The 24,224-nt window shown below is 41.4% G+C and overlaps 1 protein-coding gene and 1 non-coding gene across 3 annotated transcripts in view; one reads left to right on the forward strand and one right to left on the reverse strand.

The window, feature by feature from the left end:
* Positions 1-24,224, forward strand: part of Ppa2 (inorganic pyrophosphatase 2) — a 64,615-nt gene that overhangs the window by 36,518 nt on the left and 3,873 nt on the right. For both annotated transcript variants that reach the window (XM_038311242.2, XM_038311243.2), the window contains 3 exons: positions 15,886-16,013; positions 18,457-18,542; positions 23,534-23,603. In XM_038311242.2, the coding sequence (XP_038167170.1) occupies positions 15,886-16,013; positions 18,457-18,542; positions 23,534-23,603 (284 nt within the window). The remainder of the gene's footprint in view (positions 1-15,885; positions 16,014-18,456; positions 18,543-23,533; positions 23,604-24,224) is intronic.
* Positions 5,091-5,224, reverse strand: LOC119801518. The gene has a single exon (XR_005283208.1). It is a non-coding gene; the product is annotated as a small nucleolar RNA SNORA42/SNORA80 family (small nucleolar RNA).

The following is a 24,224-nucleotide window of genomic DNA, read 5'->3' on the forward strand; positions in this document are numbered from 1 at the left end:
TGCCTTAATTAACCTTGCAGGTCTTGTGACGGTAAGGACAGCTGTGTAAGTTCAGGTGCGTCCTGTTCAGAAGACAGTGTTTCACAACACCGCTCTGCCTTCTCCAGCTTTTATATCCTTCCTGCTTCTCCTTTCTTTGATGTTTGCTGAGACCCTGGGGAGCAGAAGAAGGTGGGCACTGACAGAGATGGTCCACTTAGGGCTGGGCATTCCCAGTCACTTACTCATAACCAGTTGTGAGCCTCTGCCTGGACTGCTGCCTGCTGCAGAGACTCTTCTGACCACGGTTGAGAGCAACCCATGCCTCTGTGTGTAGACACAAATATCTTGAAGGCAGTTTGACAACATAGCAAAAGAACAGTAGCAGCTTCCTCAGGGCCTGTGCCCTCTCAAGTCATGGGCTGCCGACCAGGTTTACCTATTGCCTACTACTCATCCTTGAGAAATACCCCTGGACACACTCAGTGGCCCCTTTCTAGTTTCCTGGCTTCTGCACACAAAACAAAAGCTTGAAAGCCAGGGTCTGCACCTGAGAGAGAGCGTGCAGAGTTTCTGGACTGGTCTGGGTGATTTCACTAAGTTAGTGTCCAGTTCTACCCATTTACTTGCAGATTTTGTGACCTCACTCTTCTTCACAGCTGAGTAATATTCCATTGTTATATGTACCACATTTTCCTTATCCATTCATCTAACAATGGGCATCTTTTTCCTAGAAGTTGTGTGTAGAGGTTCCATGAGCATGCATGTGCAAATGTTTATGCAGTAGGATATACAGTCCATTGGGTGTGTACCCACGAGTATTCTAGCTGGGTCATACTACAGTTCTGTTGCTAAGTTTTTGAGAAACCCTAGGCTGATTTCCACACTGGTGCACAAGCTTACAGCTGACAGAAGCTGTTCCTTGGCTGGGGCCACACCAGCATCTGTTACCCTTTGTGTTCCTGATGATGCCCTTTGACTCAGTTGAGATGGACTCTTGAAATACTTTTAATTTGCATTTCTCCCCGGCTAAGGATGTTGAGCACTTTTTAAAATTGTTTACTAGGCAGTGTATTTCTTTTGATAACTTTCTGTTCAGATTAGCAGTCCATTTTTTAATTGGGCAATTGAGCTTTTTTTTTAGTTATTTGCATATTCTAGACACTAATCTGTCCCGTTTATTACTATGAAAGGTTTTTCTACCTCCTGTGGGCCGTCGCCTCAGTCTGTTGATAGCCCCTTTGCTGTCCAGAAGCTTTCCAGTTTCATGAGATCATCTCGTTTGTTGGTGGCTGGTATTACCTCCTGTGCTACCGAGGTCCTGTTCAGAGCACCCCACCTTTGCCTGGAAGTTAAAGTGTGCTTCCTATTTTTTCCTCTAGTGGTTTCAGAGTTTCTTGTCTTATTACATTAGTTACTTTTGTTTTGCTAACACAGCACAACCAAGGCAGCTTACAGAAGGGTTTCTTTTGGCTTAAGGTTCCAGGGGAGGATAAGAGTCCATCATGATGGGGAAATGGGGAGGTGTGGCAGCAGGAGGAGGAAGCTGAGAGCTTCCTTTTCAAACGCAAGCATGAAAGAGAGAACTGGAAATAGCAAGAGGCTTTTAATCTCATAGCCCACCCTAATGACACACTTTCTCCAGCAAGGCCATACCTCCTAAACCTCTCAAACAGTGCCACCAACTGGGGACCGAGTGTTCACATGCCCGAGATTATGGAGCCATTTCTCCGTCAGACACCACACTTGCCTTTGATCATTTGTGGCTGAGTGGGAGATGAGGACCTGGTTCCATCGTTCAGTAGGTTTGACGTCTCATTTGCCAGCACCATGTGTTAAGGCGCTGTCTTTTCTCTAATGTATGATTTTGACATCTGATTGGGGACTTAATCCGGGTACTCAGTTCTCCTTCCTTAATCTGTGCATCTGTGTTTAGTTACTGTAGCTCTGAGATACAGGTTGAAACCAGGTTTGGTGATACCTTCTGTAGAATTCTTTTTCTTCAGGGTTGCTTGACTATCTTTGGTCTTTTGTGAGTTTTTGAAACTTTTCATAGACAAAAATAGGAGGAATGGATTTTTTTTTTTTATTAGGGAAGGGCAATTATCTGGAAGCTTTTTTAAATACCCTGCCATTTTCTCTACCTATCAAGGCAAAGGCAGGGAGCTGATATAGATGCAGTCATTGCAGGTGGTCAGGCTAGATGGTAACTTAAAGGAACGCCATTCCAGACAGAGCTGTCTGAGGATGCGGCTCACTGCAGTTTCAATGGGCTACATACAGCCAGGGCATCATCACAGCGCATGGGATCCTTGGCAGGTAGAGTTTTGGACCATCCTGTGCTCTTCTCACCCATTTGTCTAATGATGGGTCAGCATTTGTTGTTATATATAGCTTCTATATGACCAAGGTGAGGTTTCTACATCCTTTGTTCTAGCGTTTGATAAGTTCATGGGCCAGGTTTCTCTTTTGGGGAGGGGGGGGGCGGAGAGAGTATCCTGGGGATTTGTTAGTTCTATTTGTAGTTCTTAGAGGGACTTCTATTATAATTTTCACAGTGGCAGACACTCCCACCAGCTGGCCAATGGTGGCACTTTTTACTGGTGTAAGTTGATGACTGTTCTGTGCCTTGTGCTGTGTGTTGGACAGGCACTGGTGGATTCCCTGTAGGAGGATGATGAAGAATCATTTGCCTTAGCTCTTGCTCTCACAGTGGAGCCAAGAGCTGTATTGTAAATTGGGTTCACTTAGTCGAAGAGGCAGCCCAAAAGCTGTTGCCCTGTACAACCCAGAGTAATTTAAAGCTACAACCTGACCACAATGTTTTTATTTATGTATCTCTTACTATATTAATATAGACATGTTTGTGAGCTTCCTAAGGAAATTTTGGAGTTATAATGAAATTGCTTCTTTTATTTTGTCCAATGAAAAACATGTGCAGACTTTGGTAGGTTATAGTGGGCCACTTCGTGTTTATAGATTTTAGCTTTGACATGACAGAACTGGAAGGAATAGCTTACATCTATAAACCCCAACACTTGAGAGGCTGAAACAAGAACATCACCGTGAGTTCCAGTCAACATGGACTACATAGTGAGAACCTGTCTCAAAACATTTAAAAAATTGACCTTACTGTCAACTTTTACATTCTGTAGATGTATGGGACACTGAAATTTTTGAAGTCTAAATAAAGTTTGAAATAAAATACCCTGTGCTTCCTGCTAGAAAATGTCTTTTTTTTTTTTTTTTTTTTTGGCTCATTATTACTTGGGGAGCCCTGAGACCATTTAATCAACTGTAATTAGATTCTAGTCCTTAATGCTTCATAATGGTACCCTAATGGCCCGAAAGAGTTAATAAGGCTCCCTGGGCACCTAATTGTACTGGAGATGATTGGTCCATTAGAGATAATAGTGCTGGGTTAAGAAATAACCAAGTTGAAAGCTTCTTAAGAAGCCTGAGTTTGATTGTCCATGTGAGGGTCTTAGTGGCCTGGGTAATGGAAGTCTCTGCACTGGGCAGCCCACACCTTGCTTCCGGTTTTGCCTTTAACCAAATGAAAACTGTTGTCTTTCGTCCTGTAAGAACTTTTGCCTGTGAGGTGATTTTATACTTTTGAAAAATGTAAGCTTAAAAACCAAAACTTAAAATCAGAACAATTATGCTGAATTTTAGTCCATTATGAATCGGCAATTTACATGAGCTGAGTGATGAGGAACGTATTTTACAATAGGAAGTTGGCACGTTTTCAAAGGCCAGCATCAAGCTAATAGTTTTGAAGTGTTTCAAATGTGTAGAATTTGGGAATACATTTCGGTAAACATAATAAACTTCTTATGCCCTTTTATTGTCTTTCAGGACAAGAGAGAAAATATGGAAAGTTTATCGTTTGGCTATAATTTCACTTTCTATGTAAACATCTCTAGTGCCCCTACTATTTAAAAAACAATGAAATTACTATCTGTTTGAATTTGTCTTCCTAGAGCATAATTTACTATTGTCATTGGAAGACAAAGTAGAAGGAGAGAGGGAGGGGAGAGGACTTAGTATAGCAGTCCTGAGGCAGTGCTCTGTCTCCTCCCCACAATGTGGAAAGACAGTGGAGTGTGCTCCCTGGCTCAGGAAGGGACAGGGGAAGGGACATCACATCCCTGCTGTGTTTTTGGAGCCCTAGTGTGTGCAGAGCTGAATCACCATGTGTCTAGGAACAATGCCGAACACTTCTTTTACACTTTTCCAGCTTCAATCAAGGTGTGTGTGTGTGTGTGTGTGTGTGTGTGTGTGTGTGTGTGCTATGTCCTCCCAACCTTGTCTTTTTTTTTTTTTTTTTTTTTTTTTTTTTTTTTTTTTTTTTTTTGATGAGGAAACTGACTGGCCAGGGGAAGGGAGAATTAGTAGCTTAAACAAACAAAAATAAAGCTCCAGCCATTCAAATCCAGTCTTCCTCCAGACCCCAGGAACTTCACTGCTGTGTCTTCTTGCTCTTCTTCAGCATGGAGTTGGGCAAGGGTGTTTGTAACCTGTGGAGGAGGGGAGACCATTTTCCCCGGGGCAGTAACGAACTGGTGATAATCAGAAGCCTGCGCTTTTGATGTCTGTCCTTGTGATTTCATTAATGGTGTAGAGGCTTGGGTGTGGGGGGAGAGGGTGTGGTGCACATCACTAGGAATTAATTACTGGGACTCTGTTGCTTCTTTTTTGAACCCTGACCTCTGTAGCTTTTAAGGCTTTAGTCATTTTCCTATGATCGATGATACCGTAACATGGGGGAGGTCTGCGTTCTAAAATGTCTCCGTTCGCGTGAAAGTCCTGTGTGCCGCCCCTCCCCCAAGCCCTAGTGCCTCCATTCCACAGCTGTGGGTTGACCTCTTCCCCAATTCTAAGTTCCTTCCCAGCAGTACCTATCACCTGCCTTCCTCCGAGTCAAAGAGCATCCTCAGGGTCACTGCTGAAAGGAAGTTTGCTGTAATTATCAGCATATCAATTATATGCACCGATGGTGTTTGCTGTGGGGTTTTCACACCCGTATACATTGCAGAATTATAGCTTCCACTGTGGGATCCTGAGCGATTTCTTGGGATCACAGCACACTTTTATTTACTTTTTTTTTCTACTGTGCAACCCACTTCAGTGCCAGTAGCCTACAGGCAGAGGCCAGGCAATGGTTCCGGGCCACAAGTTGCTCTAGCACGGGACACTATGACAGGCCCAGGGAAACGGGTCTGCCATAAATCCAAACGCATGCACCACAGCACACTTTTAATTCGTCTCAGGAAGACTCTTATGCGTAAGAGTGGCAGGTTCAGGGGCAGTCTCGGTACCACGCCTGCCCGTCCTTGTAGCCACTTCGCAATATGCTTCCAATAAAGTTATATTAGAAAAGCACTTAAATGTCCTCGCACAAGGCCCTGGTATGGTTTTCATTTGTGGGGTCATGCAAAGTTTCTTATTAACTAGTAATGAATATTTATATTTCTGGAAAAAAATCTATTAGCTTTTTGAGATTGTTTTCTATTATATTTAGATTTATAGAGAGACTTGGGATGGTATTGATTTCTATTTCTATGGGGTAAGTGTAATTTTTTTTAGTATAGGTTTTGACTTGGCAAGAGACGAATTTGTGGGGCAGGGTGGAGAATGGAGAATGAGAGGAAAGCCCAGTGATGGCATCGCACATAGCCGTGTGCATTAGATGTAAGCGTGTAGAAAGGCCTGGCAACAGGAGCATCTTCAAAGGTCCTGGGTAAGCAAGGACAATTAAGGAATTGTTCCTTGAGTAGGAACCACTACTTGTGGTGCAGAAGATGCCGTGAGTATTAGGAATTGGCTGGTGTTCCTAGTGAATATTCATGAGCAGCATTAAAAACATATGTTCTCGCCTCCCGTGGATTTTGTTTAGAGGGACTGGTTGTACACATGTCTAGCTCAATTTCCTGATGTCTCTCTTCCTTTGTAAATTCTTTTCTTTTACATAACAGAAGCAAAGAGATGGCATTACACTTACAGTGCTAGGTTTTGTCTAACTATGAAAATTCCTCAGTGGGATATATACATTCATCTCTGCATGTTAAGGTTTGGCATGAATAATCCAGATAAAAGCAGCATTGTTTCCACTTCGAGCCCCTGGAACTGCAGGTGGTTCTTAGTTGGTGAGGGTGAGCAGTAAGATTGGGTGTTACATTCTGTTGCTGCCTCTGTGTGTGTGCTGTCCGGTATAGCATAAGTACACAAATTTCTTAATTTTTGAATTAATATATAAGGGGATGGATATGTATGAAGAAACAAAAATAGACATTTTGACATTTTGAGTGAAATCTGAAAATATCTTCAAAATAGATATATTTCCAACAGAAAACCATTCATTTTATACTTGGATTTTTAACATTATAACTGATTATAGTTCTTTTTGTTTTGTTTTTCAAGACCAGGTTTCTCTGTAGCTTTGGAGCCTGTCCTGGAACTAGCTCTTGTAGACCAGGCTGGCCTCGAACTCACAGAGATCCGCCTGCCTCTGTCTCCTGAGTGCTGGGAATAAAGGCGTGCGCCACCACCACCTGACTTATAGTTCTTTCTTTAGTGTCATGTGTATATAGCTTGTTTTTATATCTGTGACATTTGTAAACTTTAGTCACCAACATACAATCTATTACTGATTTTCTCATTTTGACCTCAGAAGTGTATGGAATCTATTCTTGCCTTTGCATTGCTTTGAACGGCCCTGTCTTGCTTTTCTGTTGAAGCAGTGTTAACATTTCTCTTGGCTCAGCATCCTGAAACCAGAATTTGTCTTCTGCATTGTTTATCAGACTGATTTTAGAGAAATCTTAACTTTGAAGGAAGGTAGAAAACCTTCCCTCTCTCTCTTTACAAAGACATCTGAATTCTCTACCTTGGTAAAAGTCACTTGGTAACTTTCCACTCTTTCCTGACCTTTACTCTGTGAAGTCCCCACGACATCTGGCATCTCCCATCTGTGCACACCAGGCTCTTCTGTAGCCCGTGACTTAGAAGATGTATCCCCGTCACTGAAATGTTCTTTGTCTACCTGAAAACGCCTTCAAGCGTCAGTCTAAATAAAGGACATCTCCCTCCGTGTGACTTTAATTCTATAAGGCAAGCATGGTCTTTTCCCCACAAACACCATTTTGTTCAGTTCAGTGGAATGTTTGATTTTACATTTGTAATTTGTTTCTGTGTCTTCCCACCTTTCGAAATCGGGAACTCCTTGAAGGGTAGGACTGTCATTTGCTTTCTTTGATTACTTGAGACAGAGTCCCACATATCCCCGGGCAGCCTCAAACTTGCTATGTAGCTGAGGATGACCTTGAACTTGTGGTTCTCTGGCTTCTCCCTCCCAAATGCCAGGATTATGGGAGTTCACTACCACACCCCGTTTATGAAACTCAAGCTCGCTTGTGCATGCTGCGTGAGTAGTTGAGCTGCATCCATAGCCCCGCATATATTTACATATAGTTGCTGCACATTAAATATGGAGTTGGAGGGGTTCTGACAATGATATTATGATCGTCCTAACACCCACAAACTCCCTCTCCCTGTTTATAGCCAGTGAGTCCTTTTTGGGGACTGATATGGACATTGAAGCCACGATGGGGAACTATGTTTTCATTTCCCATGACTGTTGGGTCAGTTGTAATTATAAGACAAGTATTGTAAGTTGCTGTTGAGCTGTCTGTCCAGCTGTCTGTCCAACTATCTTTACAGTTTTCTGACCAGTTGTACTGATGCCTTTCTACCAGCGTATGAAAGAACAAGTGTACTTTTGTTATATGGCTCTAAAAATAATAAAATATATGCCGGGCAGTGGTGACGCATGCTTTTAATCCCAGCACTCGGGAGGCAGAGGCAGGAGGATCTCTGTGAGTTCGAGGCCACCCTGGTCTACAAGAGCTAGTTCCAGGACAGGCTCCAAAGCCACAGAGAAACCGTGTCTTGCAAAACCAAAAAATAAATAATAAGAATAAGAATTAGATATCCTTTAAAAATTGGGAGACCTACTGGATGGTGGGTGGCACACGCCCAGAGCTACACAGAGAAACCCTGTCTTAATAAACCAATAACAATGATGATGATGCTGATAATAAATTAGGAGAAATATGCACATATGTAAGGATTATTTTGTATTCACGTAGGTTCCATTTCCTTACCCACTCACTCCCTTCTGGAAGGTTCCTCAGGTCCAATCCCCATCCCATCTCATTTCCCTTCTGTTTCTTGGAGCCCAGTGCTACTGGTGGTAAATTTTCATCATCTTAATTTATCTAAATTTACATTTTTGTTTATTTTGCAAGTGTAGTTTCAGTGGATATAGTATTAATTTTTAAGTTCCATAAACATGTGCCTTCCTTCCCCCTTCCCCAGCTCTCTCTCTGTTTCTTCTCTCTGATGTTTCTAACATGTCAATAGCCATTTGTATTCGATTTGTATTGTTTTTCTCACCGATTTAAAGACTTTCTTCTTGCTTTTGGAGTCCAGCATGTTTTTTTCTGTGCGCTGCTACAGCGTCCTTTTGTCTGTGGTTCCCTTGCTTAGGCTGTACTGAACTTGCCGGGTCTTGTTGGCTTTGAGAAATTTACACGGTTTTCGCCTATCCTCTTACCTTCCTCCTGAGCCTTGTGTTACCTGTACTTTACATCACCGTCTGCCATTTCCCAGACGACTAAAGCCATTTTCATTACATCACCTTTTGTCTCTGCTGTTTCTCAGACCAAGCCATTTCTACTGCTGTGTCCTGTGGGCCCCTGACACTTATATCTGCATATCCGAGTTTGTCAAAGAGCTGGGTTTTCATTTCAGATCCTCTCTCAACCTGGTTCTTCTTTATTTTTATTGTTTTACAGTTCCTTTTCCTCAGCTAAGATTTCTTTGCCTTCATACAGTATTATCATATTTCCTGAAGGTCATTGAGCATATTCCTAACAGCTACCTAATATTTTAAAACAATATGTAACTAAAGCATATGGGATGGATGGGGGTTCTGGGGACCACAGGTTCCACTGTGGATGGATTTACTATGGTGTCAGATTATCTGGGTCATTTTAGGATTAATTTCTGTCAGCTGCTTTTTACTTGATGCAGACCTCAGAAATCTCCAATGTGTACAGGAGAGCCCTGTGTCGAGTTACAGGCATGGAGTCATACCCCATGCCCATTGTTTTGTTTCTGTTAGACTGAGTTCTGGAGGACGCCATGTCTTTGCTACTGTTTGCTTGTTGGTTTGGCTTTCTCTTCTCACACGTTCTTTGTTGTCCTCTGAACTCACTGCAGCAATGCGTTCAGATATGATTTCAGAATCTTTTCAGTTCTCAGTGAGGAGGTTCGTGATTGTTGGCGGTTTAGTTCAAGTACTGGAGCTGAGTGAACATCTCATCTGCTTTGCTTACATAAAAAGATATGCCCTTTGTTCTAAATGTGTGTTTTAGATGCTTGTTTGGTTCAGCCGCACGCAAAGGAAAAGTTATAAGAACTAAATTGGGGCCAGTGAGATGCCTCCGGGTGAAGGTGTTTCCCCAGCAAGCTTGGTGACCTGAATCCACTCCTCATGGCCCATGTGGAAGGAAAACAGTGACTCATTAGCTGTCATCTGCCTTCCGTATACCTGCCACCATGGCATGTGCGCGCACACGCACAGTTAATGATGAAGAGTATCTGTCTAGCGTGTGTACAGGAGGTCCTCGGTTCAGTCTCCAGCACTGTCTTTTTAGCTTAAAAATGCATTCTGTGTTCGTTCTTCAGTGTCAACAAGTAAAACCATGTCTATAAAAAACATTTTGAATAACTGTATGCATGCGTATGTGTGTTATATGTGTCCACATCCCTTTTTATATGTGTTATTTTTAGCCTATTTTTAGACCAGTGCCTGGCTACATTGATTTCTCAGTAGCAGTGTAGACTGAATGAAATAACTGTTAATATCAGTTAAAATGTTTATAATTTCTTTCTAAATCATTAATTCATGTTCTTATTTCAAAAGATAACAAAGTATAAGTCTATAAATTTTCTTCTGAGTATGGCTGCATTCATAGGTAAAATTTTAGGATGTTGAAGAGACGATAATTCATATTTGGCAACTGACATATTTTTTTGTTTCAAAAAAACTTAAATCAGTACAGAAGCTGATAAATAACAACCCTCCAAGAGAAAAGCTCTTTTCTCGTTCTCTGTTGTCTGCAAAGATAGAATGGTAGATTTTAATTGAGGTATTTTAGATTTATTTCTTTGTTTTTGTAAAAACATAAATCAAGTTAGGAGAATAAAATGAAGAACTTGGACTCAGAAGGAGCCGCTTTGGCTCTGTCTGTCATTACAGTTGTTATCGTCTCTTCTGCCTTTAGCTGGCGTCTCGAAACATTCTGCAGTTTTGTTACTTTATGTAGATTGTATGGGCCTTTGGAAATCACTGGTTTATAATTTTAGTGTAAAAATTCTACAAGGACTTTACTTATTAAAGTTTTAAATTTGGACATATCTCTGTTATAAAATAACTATAGTTTTATACTGTTAAAAATTATGACATCCTATAAAAACTGTGTTTAAAAACCTGGGGTGAGCCAGGCATGCTGGCACAGGCCTTTAGCCCCAACACTCAGGAGGCAGAGGCAGACATTAAGTTCAAGGCCAGCTTGGTCTAAGTAGTGAATTTCAGGTTAGCTGGGGCTACATAGAAAGACCCTACCTCAAAAACAAAACAAAACAGAAGACAAACAAGCAAAAACCTCTTTGGTAAACTCTTTTTGCTTTTCTGTATTTTAGATTATTACTTCATGTTATGGAGTTTTGATATTTTGACTATTCTATTTCCCCTTCCTAGAGAGATCCTCCCCTCTCACCTGCTTGCTTGCTCTCTCCCTAACTTGTCTATGAGCGTGGGAGATCTTTCCATCTTTTGATATCTTCTTCACTTTCTTTCTTAAATGGGTATAGATATTCTTTAACTCTCTCTCTCTCTCTCTCTCTCTCTCTCTTTCTCTCTTTCTCTCTCTCTCTCTATCTGAGGTAGAGTCTCTAAATGGTCCGAACTGTCCGAGAACTCCCATGTAGATCAGGCTGGCCTCCAACTCACAGAGAACCACCTGCCTCTGCCTGCCCCACTACTGCTGGGATTAAATGTGTGCTCTACTGTACCCCACCTTTTAAGTATCTTACTGGGCCTCTAGCTTCATTTTCTCCTTTGTATAGGGTGGTTGTTTCTCCACTGGGCATGTGGAGATGTTTCCCTCCAACATGTATGCCCCGCCTGCACCATTTCCATGTGACAAGTATGTGACTGTCCTTCCCTTCTTACGAGCTCCATGGTTCACTGAGTTCTAGCCACGGACTTTGTTCTTCCCATCCTCAAATATTAAGGCACACTTAGACCTCAAGGCATTTTTCCTTTCTGTCTTCCCCCTGAAAACACGAATGGAAGAAATCTGGAGAGTTGTTGGTACAGTTCATATGAGACTACTGAAGTGGCTGAGGATGTGACTCAGTGGGTAAGAGCACTGGATGCTCTGCAAGGGGACCATGGTTCAAGTCCCAGCACCCGCGTGGCAGCTCACAACCATTTGCAACCCCAGTTCCAGGGGACCCAAAATGCCCTTTTCTTGCCGCCCCAGACACTAGGCATGCATATAGTTCACATGTGGGTAAACTCTTACACACCTAAAATAAAATTGAAAATTAAAAATCTTTTTTTTTTAAAGGAGTTCACTGAAGTGCATTTTACGTGAGCTCAACCTCTGTTATGTAAGATGCTTTCCCACTTCACTGGCACAGAAATCTGCCTGCGCTGGAGATGCTTAATTTTTCCTCTAACTCAGCTGTTTTATTACCCAGCCCTAAATTGATGACAGATGTTTTTAGTAACCAGTTTTATTGGATTCTTTCTGAACATTCAAAATTAATTTCACAGCAGCCAACACTTTTGTATTAATAAATTCACCTGCTTACATGCTACTCAGTTAAATCCCTCACTGATGCCATTGCAAAATACCTTGGGAATGAGGGCTCCTGACACCTGGCAAAGGTAAAGCCCCACCGGCGGTGGGAGAGGTGCATGCCTCCTTCTAGAGGGTCCACCAGACTCAGCACACACTACACTCAGAACCTTACACACTGCAGAACCTTTGTTAATAGTTCAGTAAAGCGATAAGTTGAAGTTCAATTAAAAGAGCGTAATTGGTCCAGAAGAGAAACTGAGATATATTCAGCTGGATCTTACAAATTGGTACTTCAGGTTCTCCTCGCTCATTGATGGAGTGGTCCATCTTTTCACTGTAGTGATGAGCTGTGGGCTGCATTCCCACTGCCCTGCTTTCGGCCTCCTGACTAGCTTATGCCCCAAAATAATTACACAGAAACTGTATTCTTTTATACACTGCCTGGCCCATTATTTCTAGCCTCTTATTGTCTAATTCTCACATCTTGCTTTAACCCATTTCTAATAATCTGTGTAGCACCATGAAGTGGTGCCTTACCGTTTAGTTTCTAGCGTGTGTCCATCTTGGGCTGGAGCTTCATCGCATCTGGCATCTCTCTGAGGAGAGGCACGGCGGTCTGCCTAACTTAAGAGAGGCGTGGCATCTGACTGAGCCATCTACCTCACTTCCTTCTTCCTGTTCTGTCTACTCCACCCACCTAAGGGCCGGTCTATCAGATGGGCCAGGCAGTTTCTTTATTAATTATCCAATGAAATCATCAGATAGATAGAAGACACACCTACATCATTTCACTAAATGCCATAACTGTCCACGTTATAAAGTTCCACATAGAACCCTAAGAGTGAAAGTGAATGGGTGCCAGGAAATCGCTGCACTTCTTAAAAAGCGGCATAAATCACAAAGGCGCGTGTGGCGGAGAAGTGCTGCGGGTGGGTTGTGGCGCCGATTAGACATTATAGACGAGCACAGCATCACCGAGCTACGTCCCTAAGGGACTACAGGGGACAGCACTATGCTGTGCGGATTTTTGCTGCAGTGGAAGAAAAGGTATAAACACACCTGCATTTGTTTTTAACACCCTTTGGCTGGACAATGTAACAAAGCAACGAGAAGGAAAACAGGTTAAGGGTTAAACATCTCATGGTTTTTATAATGCAGCTCTGCCATCATTTTAGCCAACGTGTTATGCTCTCTTTGCCATAGTTTCCTTACGTTTAACTCATATTTATTCTGTAAACCGTGGATCAGTTTATCAATTGTAGATGCAGTGTTTTATGCTTTCAGAAAAGGAGTTCATTAACTTGGATTTCTGGTTGGACATTTACTATGGAGGTTTTTAAAATGTTAAAATTGCATGCTTCTGACTTTGAGTTTTTTGTTGTTTATAAAAATGCAGCTGTTTTCTCCTGGGATGTAATTAATTGAGAATTGGCAAGGTTAGCTTCTTCTAGAAGTTTGTGCTTCTTTTTGGCATTATTAAATGTTTGACATTTTTAATCCCTGGTATCTTAAAGGTCCCCTCCATGAATTCTGAGCAAAGAGCTTCCTAGGCTGAAAGGGTATTGGATAATTAGTGTCTTTCTTTGAAGTTGGTGAGTCAAATAAAAATAACCAAACAAATGTGTAGTAAGGAAGTCGCTTGTTTGTTCCCGGCCGTTCAGCCCCGGAATAATAACACAGAAACTGTATTAATTCAATCACTGCTTGGCCCATTAGCTCTAGCTTCTTATTAGCTAACTCTTACATATTAATTTAACCCATCTCCATTAATCTGTGTACCACCACGTGGCTGTGGCTTACCAGGTAAAGTTTCCAGCATCCGTCTCCAGTGGGAGGGCTGCATGGCTTTTCTCTGACTCTGCCCTTCTTTTTCCCAGCATTCAGTGCAGTCCTCGCCGCCTAACAGGCGCAAAGCAGTTCTTTAATAGTAATCAAAGCATACAGAGGGAAATCCCTCATCACAAAGGTTTTACACAGTGAGGTAAATACCAGTGGATTGTGTAAGGTACAGGGATAGAGTCATCAATAAGATTGAAGTATAAGAAATTATTTTGGAAATTAAAGTACATTTCTAGTTTTTTGAGTTTAGTATACTAACACATTTTCCCATGTTAATAAGGTAACATTAAGTTGGAAAAACCTGGAGTTAATCAATTTAAAGGAATGCTTTGTAAGGATAGGAGGATATAAGAAAACGATCGATGGAAAATTCACCTTAGAAATAACCTCCCAGATAAGCAGAACAATATGAAGAGAAATAGAGTTTGAGGAGGAAACAGTGCTGTGTTAGGTGAAGGGTTTATTGGATTCTGGAGTCCGGGGGATTACAAAGGACTCTATAACCCAGGACACAGTGTGCATTCCTTAAAGGGTGTACTCTGTGGAATTCCTTGTCTTAAGATCTGCGGTCAGTTACAACTGCTCTGTAAGTGTATATTGACTCTTGTTAATGAAGCAGCTGTAACTTGTGTTCCCTTTCAAGCAAATCTCTCTCTTTTTTTTCCTTTGATTAATTGTAACATTGATGCTTTTTTGTTTAAAAATGTTTTGGATAGGTTGTGGCCTTAGGTGGCATTTTCAGACTTTAAATCAGAAGACTGTTTGTCAGCAAACTGAACCTTGCCCTTGCCCTGGGTTCTACTCCACTGAATTCATCTCACTTATATGAGGCCTCCAGCCCTGGAGGGGCAAGTTGGGAAAAGCAAGGGAATGATGCTGGGCTGTATGACCCTGGCCTCTCCCTGTCAGGTGAGAGGATGAGGGTTTTGATAAGACTTGGAGTCAGGTAGTTTCTGGACTATCCCGTGTGTACTTCATTGCCTGGATTTTAGTTAGAACTTCCTAATCTTTCAGGTTTGACCAAGTCTGTGTGCTCTTTGTTGAGAGATATTGTACATCACAGGATGATTCTAAACTTCTCCATTAGTTACAGTATTTTGGCAAGGATTTATTATACTTTTAAGTTGTATATTGGAAAGGCTGCTTCCCTGGGAACCTCATTGAACAAGGGATTTATCAATCTCAATACAGTAACTTTACTTCCGAGTATATTCTAGCGAGTGTCCTCAAAAGCACATCCTGAGAACCGTGGCTGAATTAGGATGAGATTTTTTTTCATGTGTGTGCTATTTAGGTACCGTCCCGTTTAAATCCCCCGACTCATTTTTGTTTTCCTTATTCGGCTTCACTTTTCTTTATGGGACTTTTGCTGGTGAACACATTTACTTCTTTGCTGTCTGCTTCTTCCTACAGTGTCAGCCATGACAGTTGCAGGCATGTGTTGCCATCTACTTATTTTGCTTAGAAGATCAAATCCAATCACACAGCCTTCTCGGCCAGTGTCAGGGCACTGTTTTCAGGCACGACTCTCATCCTTTTTAGACCCGTGCTTCTGAAAGCATGGCTCCCGATGCTGTGACTTTCCTCGCTGAAACCCTCCCATTACCTCTCAGAAGATGCCAATCCCTGTCATGGCGTGCACTGCTCAGTGGCCCTTCCTTCCCAGAGTCCACTCCCTCCTAGCCTAGCCTGTTTTATTACCTTGCTTCCTCTGTGCCCTTCTCTCTACTTCTCCTGTCTGACTGCTGGCGGGACTCCCTCTTCTGTGGTGCTTTCTTGCACTCCCTTATTTGATATCACCATCCTCTTCTGTGTGTGACAACCTTAATGTACTTTATCACCATTTACTATCTGTCTGTTTCCCTGCGTAGCCCTGTGAACTTCCAGGCAGAAAGAAACTTGTGTCCTGAGGGGACTCAGTTGATGTTTGTGGAATGAAGGAGCAGTGTTTTACATAGGGAAACAGAAGTCCGCGTGTGATATGAGACGTGTCAAGCATCGCTAGCACAATTGGCAATGATCTGAGCTGGTGTTGGCCCCACATTGCCTGCCTTCCTCAGACCACGGCTGACGGTATTGCTTAGTATACATGGTTTTTAGTAAAACGTTTTTGTTTCTCCCTTCACAGATATAGGTGATGTTAAGAAGTTCAAACCAGGTTACCTGGAAGCCACTGTTAATTGGTTGAGACTTTATAAGATACCAGACGGAAAACCAGAAAACAAGTTTGCTTTTAATGGAGAATTCAAAAACAAGGTAAAGATAAGGATCTGTATTTGAAAGTGTACCTCTCAATATCTGATGGCATGTTTCATGTAGACAGTCTGATGTGAACATTCATATAGAGAAGGAAGACAAGGCGCTCTGTACTGGCTTCCATATTTAAGGACATTAGTGCTAACAGTTTTCCAGATATTTAACTGAATCAACAAGGTCAGCCTACATATAGCTCATCCCAGAGAGTAAGAGGATTCTGCAATTAGTTTAAACTTTGCAAGTTGTGTATGAAGAAAATTGCTCCATTTCCTGGTTCGAGGAGGCTGCTTTCCCTCCATGTAAATCCTCCCAGGATTCCCTCCTCACTGAATTTTTCCAGACCGAATGAAGTTGCTTCACAATTAAGAGAACTCTTGAATTATCCTGCTGATAGAGGATTTTTCCATTAGAGTGCCACAAAGCTCTAATCTAATACGACACAAATGCAGACAATCAGCCAAGAAGCTGAAGTCTAAACTATGGAATGTTTTTTAAAAGCTGTTACCACTAAATAAATTGCACACTCTTAGCCAGCTTCTAAGGGGATACAGAAAGTATGTTCTACAACTGAAACAAAATTCAAAACTGACAGCAAGTATTTCTCTGCAAGAATTGATTGCTAGACTTACTGTTTTCTTGAAAGGCTCATTAAAGGAATTCTTGATGCCACAAGGGCTATGTTTAGAGATTTAAAGTATTTTAAGTTTGTCTTAGAAATGGAATGTTGGATGTTTTTGAAATATTCTTATCTTTTCTTTCAAAATATATTTTATATTTCATCATTTGAAACTACGCAAATCTCTCTCTCTTTCTTCCTTTCTCTCTCTCTCTCTCTCTCTCTCTCTCTCTCTCTCTCTCACACACACACACACACACACACACATTTCTTTATTGCCTCAAAGGCAGCCTGGCAAGTTTTAAATTCACAGTGTCAGGGGTTTTCTGTGTTCTGGTGACTTGATGGACATCCATTTTCTTCTATGTGATTACTGGGTCATTCTTGTAACATTTCCAAAAATAATCATTTTATGCATTGGTTTTTGCCATTGCCATTAAAATGCAGAGCCTAGCTCGAGAACATTCAGCTGTGCCTCTTCTCTGTGCCTGAAAATGGCTCTCGTTTTTAATTCTAGAGTTTCCCTGCCCAGTTCATTAAGCAGACACTCGAATTTATTACAAACAGAATTACCTGAGTAATTTTATCTAAAAATCCTCCCTTGTATTATTCACAGAATAATTTCCATTTTTATCCTCTGTCACAGTAGTGGCCCCAATACCACCTCGTTGAGAATGGAGTCATTCTCTGCGCTCAGCCCTCTGTAGTCGTGAGAGAACTTTTATTTCACAAGTTAAATTTTCCATTACAATTCTACCTCAGAGCCCAAGAGTCTTTATATCTTCAGTATGATAATAACTAGTTGTAATTGAGGAGAATAAAGCTAGTAAGAATTAGCTAATAAATAAGGACCTCCTTAAAGAAAGGGGAAAAAATACTTAGTTACTGCTTTTGCAGGGGAGTCTGATTTGGCTTCCAGCATCCACACGGTGGTTCATATCTACCTGTAGCTCCCTTCCATGGCATCTGATTACCTCTCTGACCTCCAGCGCTCATGCACACATGTGATGCACATACATATATGCACACACACACGCACAGACATAAAACATGTGATGCACATACATTTACAGATGCACACACATAAACTAATCTGTAAAAAGAAGTGAAAATCATTTTCTCCTTTGACGACTAAAGAAGATTTTTGTTAGGTAGTGTCTCTAGATGCATACCTGGCCGGATGTTTATTCCTGATTATGCAGTTTTAGGTCTTTTATGAATTACTACCATGAAAAAGTGGGCCGTTCTGAGAAGATGCATTGCTTTCAGACAGCGAGTGTCCAAACTTACAGTTAGACTGTGTGTCCTCGTGGCAATGATGAAATGAATATATGCTTGCTTCCTCGAGTTGTGGACCAGGCTAAGCACTTTCCTGTGCAGCATTTTCTTTGTTCATCCCTTAGCTCTGTAGTTTAGATCTGAGATGGGCAGACTGTGTCTGTACAGGACAAATAGTAAATGTTTAAGGCCTTACGACACAGCGTATGGTTCCCAAATACCTTCTCAACACTGCCATCCCATTAAAGCATCCACGGGCCAAAGGCAGGTGGCAGCCTGTATTTGACCCACAGACTTCCATTTGCCTGTCCCTTATATAGATTGCATCCCCCCCAAACTCCGTTATATGCTTTTCCTCATAGGAGGAAGTCGAGGCTCGGTGGAGTTAAGTGCCTACATCTCAGCCGGTAACTAAGGAAGGCTTTCTGCTCAGCCTTCCCCCATTCCGGAGCTCAAGCTGTTAACAGTCACTGGTTCTGTGTGGGTGGAACACTGCTTTGGCTGGGAGCTAGGCTGTAACTACCTCTGTCTGTTTTTGGTTGGAATTAGGCTTTCGCTCTTGAAGTTGTTAACAACGCACATGAATGTTGGAAAGCAATGCTCATGAAGAAATGTGACAGCGGAACTGTCAACTGGTAAGAGCCTATCTTCTGCAGATACAATGTTAATTATTGTCAGTTTCTACTCAGCATCCACATAATAGTGCTCAAACCCCAGAGTTTCACAAAAGCATGTCGTTTTCTTGGCTTTCCAAGGCAAGGTTTCTCTGGGTAGCTCAGGCTGTCCTGGAACTCACTCTGTAGAACAAGCTGGCCTTGAACTCACAGAGTTCTGGGATTAAAGGTGTGTGACACCACCGCCTAGCTTGTGGAGCACGTAGTTAATGGTCATTGCTGAGTGCTGTCTGTCAGTTTGCAGCTAGGAATCCAACGTGGTTCGTTTCTTTCCAAATGGTTTTTATTTCAGTAAGGTGTTCTGACATGTCAGCAAATGCTTAATGCAAGCCACTGTGATAGGTGCAAAGACAGAGTAAGAACAGCAGTTTCCAAGATGTAAGAATGTGGTTGCTTTGTTTACTTAAAATCTACCACATCATGTCTTATAAGCAGTAAAAGCTGTTGTTGTTCCCCCCCTTTGCCTGTATTTTTGTGCGTGCATCTGTCTGTGTGCATGCACGGCACAGATGTGGCAGTCTGAGGACAACTCGCAAGCATCGTTGTTCTCTTTCCGCCTTGTAGATTCAGGGGATGGAACTCAGGTCATCTTCATCTCCAACATGACTTGGACCATGAAGTGATTAAGAGGAATCAAACAGTAGCAACATACATACATTGCATTTTAATTTGAAACATCTAAATATGTGCTCATTTACCAAGCCTTGGCTATAGGGCTAAGACCTTTTCTGCATAGATTCCACGTGTACTTTTCTCTACATCTACTAGCATTGTGTGAAATACTAAATAAAGATCTTGAAATCTGAATCCTCCTGCCTCTACTTCTCAAGTACTAAACAGAAGTACCTTTCAAAGAGTGTAAATGTGACTCTGTCATATGGATGCTTAAGAATGCCTTCTCGTGGGTACCTTCAATTCTGGGGCTTAACCCAGCTCTTTGACACCAGGAAGCCTGCTTCTCCAGCCTCATGATCTCTCTCCCACTGCCAGCTCTCTTTCTGTTGTCAATGTCTCCATTCCAGAAACATCTTAAACATCACCTCTGGGCTTCACATCCTCTGGGCTCTCGCCCACTGCTGTGTCTTCCCTGGTGGGCAGCTAGAGGGTCAGTTGCCAGGCTATATACTGAATCTGAGCTTTAGCATATAATCGCAGAACATGGCACAGAAGGTGGTCTTGACCAAATAAATAGATTTTCAATTATCCCAAATTATTTACGGCTTGACGTTGTTATGGTTGATTTTCAACTTCCTGAAGGAAGGTGCATCGAATTCATTGGATTCATTTCATTGGAAATCCTTTTGTAGCACCAGTGGAAGAAATGGTTTGGCAGACAACAGTGCTTCCTTTGGAAGCCTGGTGACCTCATCTCAATCCCCAGGGCCCACATGAAATAGAGGAGAGAATCAACTGCACAGAGTTGCCCACTGTGGCATGCATGCACAGGAGTAAGGGCACACACATGTGGTTGCATGTGCACGCATATGCACGCACACACACACACACACACACACACACACGTCTGTTTCTTAAATGATTTCTTTAATACACCATTCTGTAGTACCAGTTCTACTTAGTTCTGCATACATTTGCCCCAGTGCCATTTTCTAGAGTGCAAACTCTAGAGGTCATAATCTAAAGTTATCAGCAGCCTCACACTTTTGTGTTATTTCCTCTTTATTCTTGGTTGTGTTGCTTTAAAGTGAAAAGCCTTGACAGTGTGTACACTGGATATTGACTCTGATCATGACTGTGAGCCTTTGCCGGACTCAGGATGACTTGAGTAAACCAATTTTTCTTAGACTAAAATTCCATATTCTTGATTTTATAAATTTTCTTTTGTATCTATTATATTAATGTGATCTTTTTTTATTTAATCAGTTGTTTTATACTGTTAATCTATTTTTAATATGGCTTTTTAATTTCTAAGTATAGTTTTTGTCATGTACAGCATTTTTTATATCGGTGATTTTTTTTTTAAGTCCACTACCATGTTTTTGTGGCTTGGTTAGTGAGATTGTGTGTGTACCATCTGACATTTATAAATTGTCTTTGTTTATTTTTGTTGTGCTAGGACATTTGTAAATTTAGGACAAAATATTTAGTGTCTCAAAATTAAAAAGAGAAAGAAAGCACATTCTTGAGTGCTATTTTTAGTCACTTTTTTTTTTTTTTTGCAGTAGGTATCTGTACCCTAGTTTGCTGTTTAGTGATTATCAGCTTCTCCCACATTATCAGCTTCTCCGCAGGGCATCGCCAGTTTGAGACTTGAAAAGTCTGAGGGATTTAAACTTCTGTGAGGACTCACTGGCTCAGTGTTTATTCCCAGCATCTGGAAAAGCACTGGACACACAGTAAACTATTGAACTTAAAAATAGATCTACATCAATGCTGTATAACCTTTTCCCTTCTTTTCTCATTGCCCACATTGTCCTGGGCAGACCTTGAAATTGCCTTCCTTCCTCAATTTCCCCAGTAGATGGAATTAGAGCCCGCTAAACCACCAAGCCGAGCTAAACAAGCATGGAACAGTTCAGTAACACGTTATACCTTCAAGGATTCCCACATACTTCATAAAATCCTGGTAGAGGAAAAATATCCACGCACGCACACACACACACACACACACACACACACACACACACACACACACACACACACACACACACACCCCTATGTTCTTATACTCTAGATCAGTGGTTCTCAATTTGTGGGTTATGACCCTTGGGAGGGGTCAATGACCCTTTCACAGGGGTCACCTAAGACCATTGAAAAACACAGACATTTACATTACGATTCTTAAAAGTAGCAAAATTACAGTTATGAAGTAGCAATGAAAATAATTTTCTGGTTGGGGGTCAGCACAGCCTTGAGGCACTGTGTTAAAGGGTCCCCGCATCAGGACGGTTGAGAACCCCTGTGCCAGATGCCTGCTTTATTGACTAAAATGCACGCTGAAAAAGCAGAGCCAGGAGGCTTCTAGCAGCTACTTGTCAAAATATTTAACTGGAAATTTATAAAAATATTCAGTGTTTTAGAATGTCCAAATGCTGGCTTTAATATTGTTCTTTCTGATGCTCCTGTTTTCTATTATAGGGACGGAGGGTTACTTTACAAGTGGAAGTATCAGATTCAACAGATTAAAAATGCATGCAGTTCATTTTGAATTTTAGAACTGGTTTTAAAAAAATAATGTATGTTCACTTTTATTTTTGAAAATAAACTAAGGTCCTGTGAAGTTCAAATGTAGTTGTATATTCTGTATTCTGCATTTTGTCTGGCAGTCCTACTTAGGGAAGCTGGTCTGTCTGCCCTCACTTCCGTTTGCCCCCGCAGTTGCAAGGAAGGCGTTTGACTTTGTCATAGTAAACAATTTTGTAGACTGGACTTAGACCACACCTTGCTTTCTTTGGACAGCTGGCACTTAAGACCTTGCAGGATCTAATTGTTTTGTCTGCTGCCTTTTGTTTTATTTTAATTTTGATTCTTTTTATGTGTATGTATGTTTTGACTCCATGTTTATCTCTGTACCATATGCATGCATTGCCCATGGAGGCCAACAGAGGCCATTGGATCCCCCCAAACTGGAGTTCAGTGGTTTTGAGCCTCATGGTAGGTGCTGTGAATCCAATCCTGCTCCTCTGGAAGAGCAGCCAGTGCTCTTAGCCACTAAGCCATCTCTTCGGCCCTCTTATTAATACCTTGACGATTGCTAGAGAAACAGCTGACCTCAGACTACCGATTTCAATTTCCCACTTATTCAAACATGAGTTATGAAGAAGAAAATATAAAGAAGTTATGTCTTAAAATACAGCTGCCACTCATCACCAAGTCTTTTCACACAGAACTGTGTGTGATGTGCACACCTATAATCCCGGAGTGGAAAAGGCTGAGGAAGGGGGATTGCAAGTTGTATCCCAACATGGGGCACATAGCAAGAGACTACCTCAGAAATAAAAATCAGATTTGGACCAGCGCAATGGCTGAGGAGGTAAAGGCTTATAGACATTTTAAAAATTAAATGTCATTCATGGCAAAATGAAAGGAAGTCCCACACCAAGTTAGGATGGTAACCAGAATGAAAACCTGCTGTAAACAATGTTGCCAGTTACAGGTAGGTTGAGTGTGTAAAATAAACACACAAATAGACAGATCTCCTTACCACAGATTCCCAACATATTTCATGAAGCAATTGTGAAGATAAATTTGATAATGTATATCTGTCAGGCCTGTTTGAGAGAAAATAAGTGATTGTGTTTGCCCCATTTCCCTCTTGGGGACAGCCATCGCTAGTCACTTTTCCCTCTGACTGAAAAAAGTAACTGGGTCTTAGCTCCCTTCTCTACTGGTGCTTCCTACATCCATTTCAAGCTACCCGCTTTTCTGTGAAGTTATCAGAGATTGGCCTTACTCTGTAAGAGCAATGACGGTCTCTACTGTCATCTGAAGGGCGGTGACAGCATGCTCTGGAGTCTATCAGACAAAGAAGTATGTGAGTTTCCAAGCCCTCTCTGATTGGAGAACAAGCCTTTCTGGGCTGTCCCACTTATACGAAGAGTTATTGTGTTGTTGTTTCTTCCTATTCTTAATCTTCATTATCTCCCTGAGAAGGAGAATCTCTGTCTTCCGATTCCAGTGCTTCTTCCACAGAGGGGGATGTCTCCAGGTAGTCTCATTCTGTGTGTTGGCTATGACGGCTAATAAAGGTTTAGTATAGTTGTGATGTTTGTGTATACAATAGGAAATGGTTTTGATAGTATATCATTTTAACTTGTTTTATTTGTGGAGAGTGCAGTGTCATCTATTGCTCCATATCTGTTAGATGTTCTGATTTGTTCTGTTCTTCGTTTGTTGGCTGACATACAGCCAGTGTGGACAGTTTGCAGTTGGTTTTCTTTTGGCAATTGCTTTATTTTTGGCTGTGTTAACTAACATTCTCTTTTCTTCTGCAGCACAAATGTGTGTGTATCTGATAGCCCTTTCCGTTGCACACCAGAGGAAGCAAGATCATTAGTTGAATCGGTAAGGAGACAGTGTCCGAGGCATCCCTTTAACCGTGCGGATCTCATGAGAACACTGACAGTGGTTCTGAAATATCTAGCAATGAAACGTGTCGAGACCTTTGGGAAGCATAAAATGAAGTAATGCTATTGAAGTTAATTATTTTTTTTTAAGTTGGGCAATTTAAATCAGAGGCTATTAAAACCTCCTAGTTTATTTCTTTATTTGGTGTTGAGATTGTTCTCCTGTTCCAAGTCCTCTGACATCTATCTATATTTCTTCTCTCCCAGTAGCTTGTCCTCATGTTATCTTCTTAGAGCAGGTACATTTTGGCTCAAGAGATTGAAGTACCTAAGCCCTCCTTGTCATTTCCATGTAGATCACCTACCTCACAAGGTTTTCTTTAAGAGAGGCTCTTTGCCTTATTGATAATGCTGCATGTAGGCAGCTGTACTTATTGTAAATTAATATAACTGTATATTCTTAATTATGAAAGTTAATATTTGTATAATTAGGTATATAGAGTGTATTTAACAGAGATCTCAGGCTTTAAAATCTCCCTTATAAATTAAGGACTTTTAACTAATTATGAAATAGAAACTAGTAAATTTAGGCCTTTATGAACAACTAAAATTATGGCGG

Source organism: Arvicola amphibius, chromosome 14 (genome assembly GCF_903992535.2).
Source record: "Arvicola amphibius chromosome 14, mArvAmp1.2, whole genome shotgun sequence".
Lineage (NCBI taxonomy): Eukaryota > Metazoa > Chordata > Mammalia > Rodentia > Cricetidae > Arvicola > Arvicola amphibius.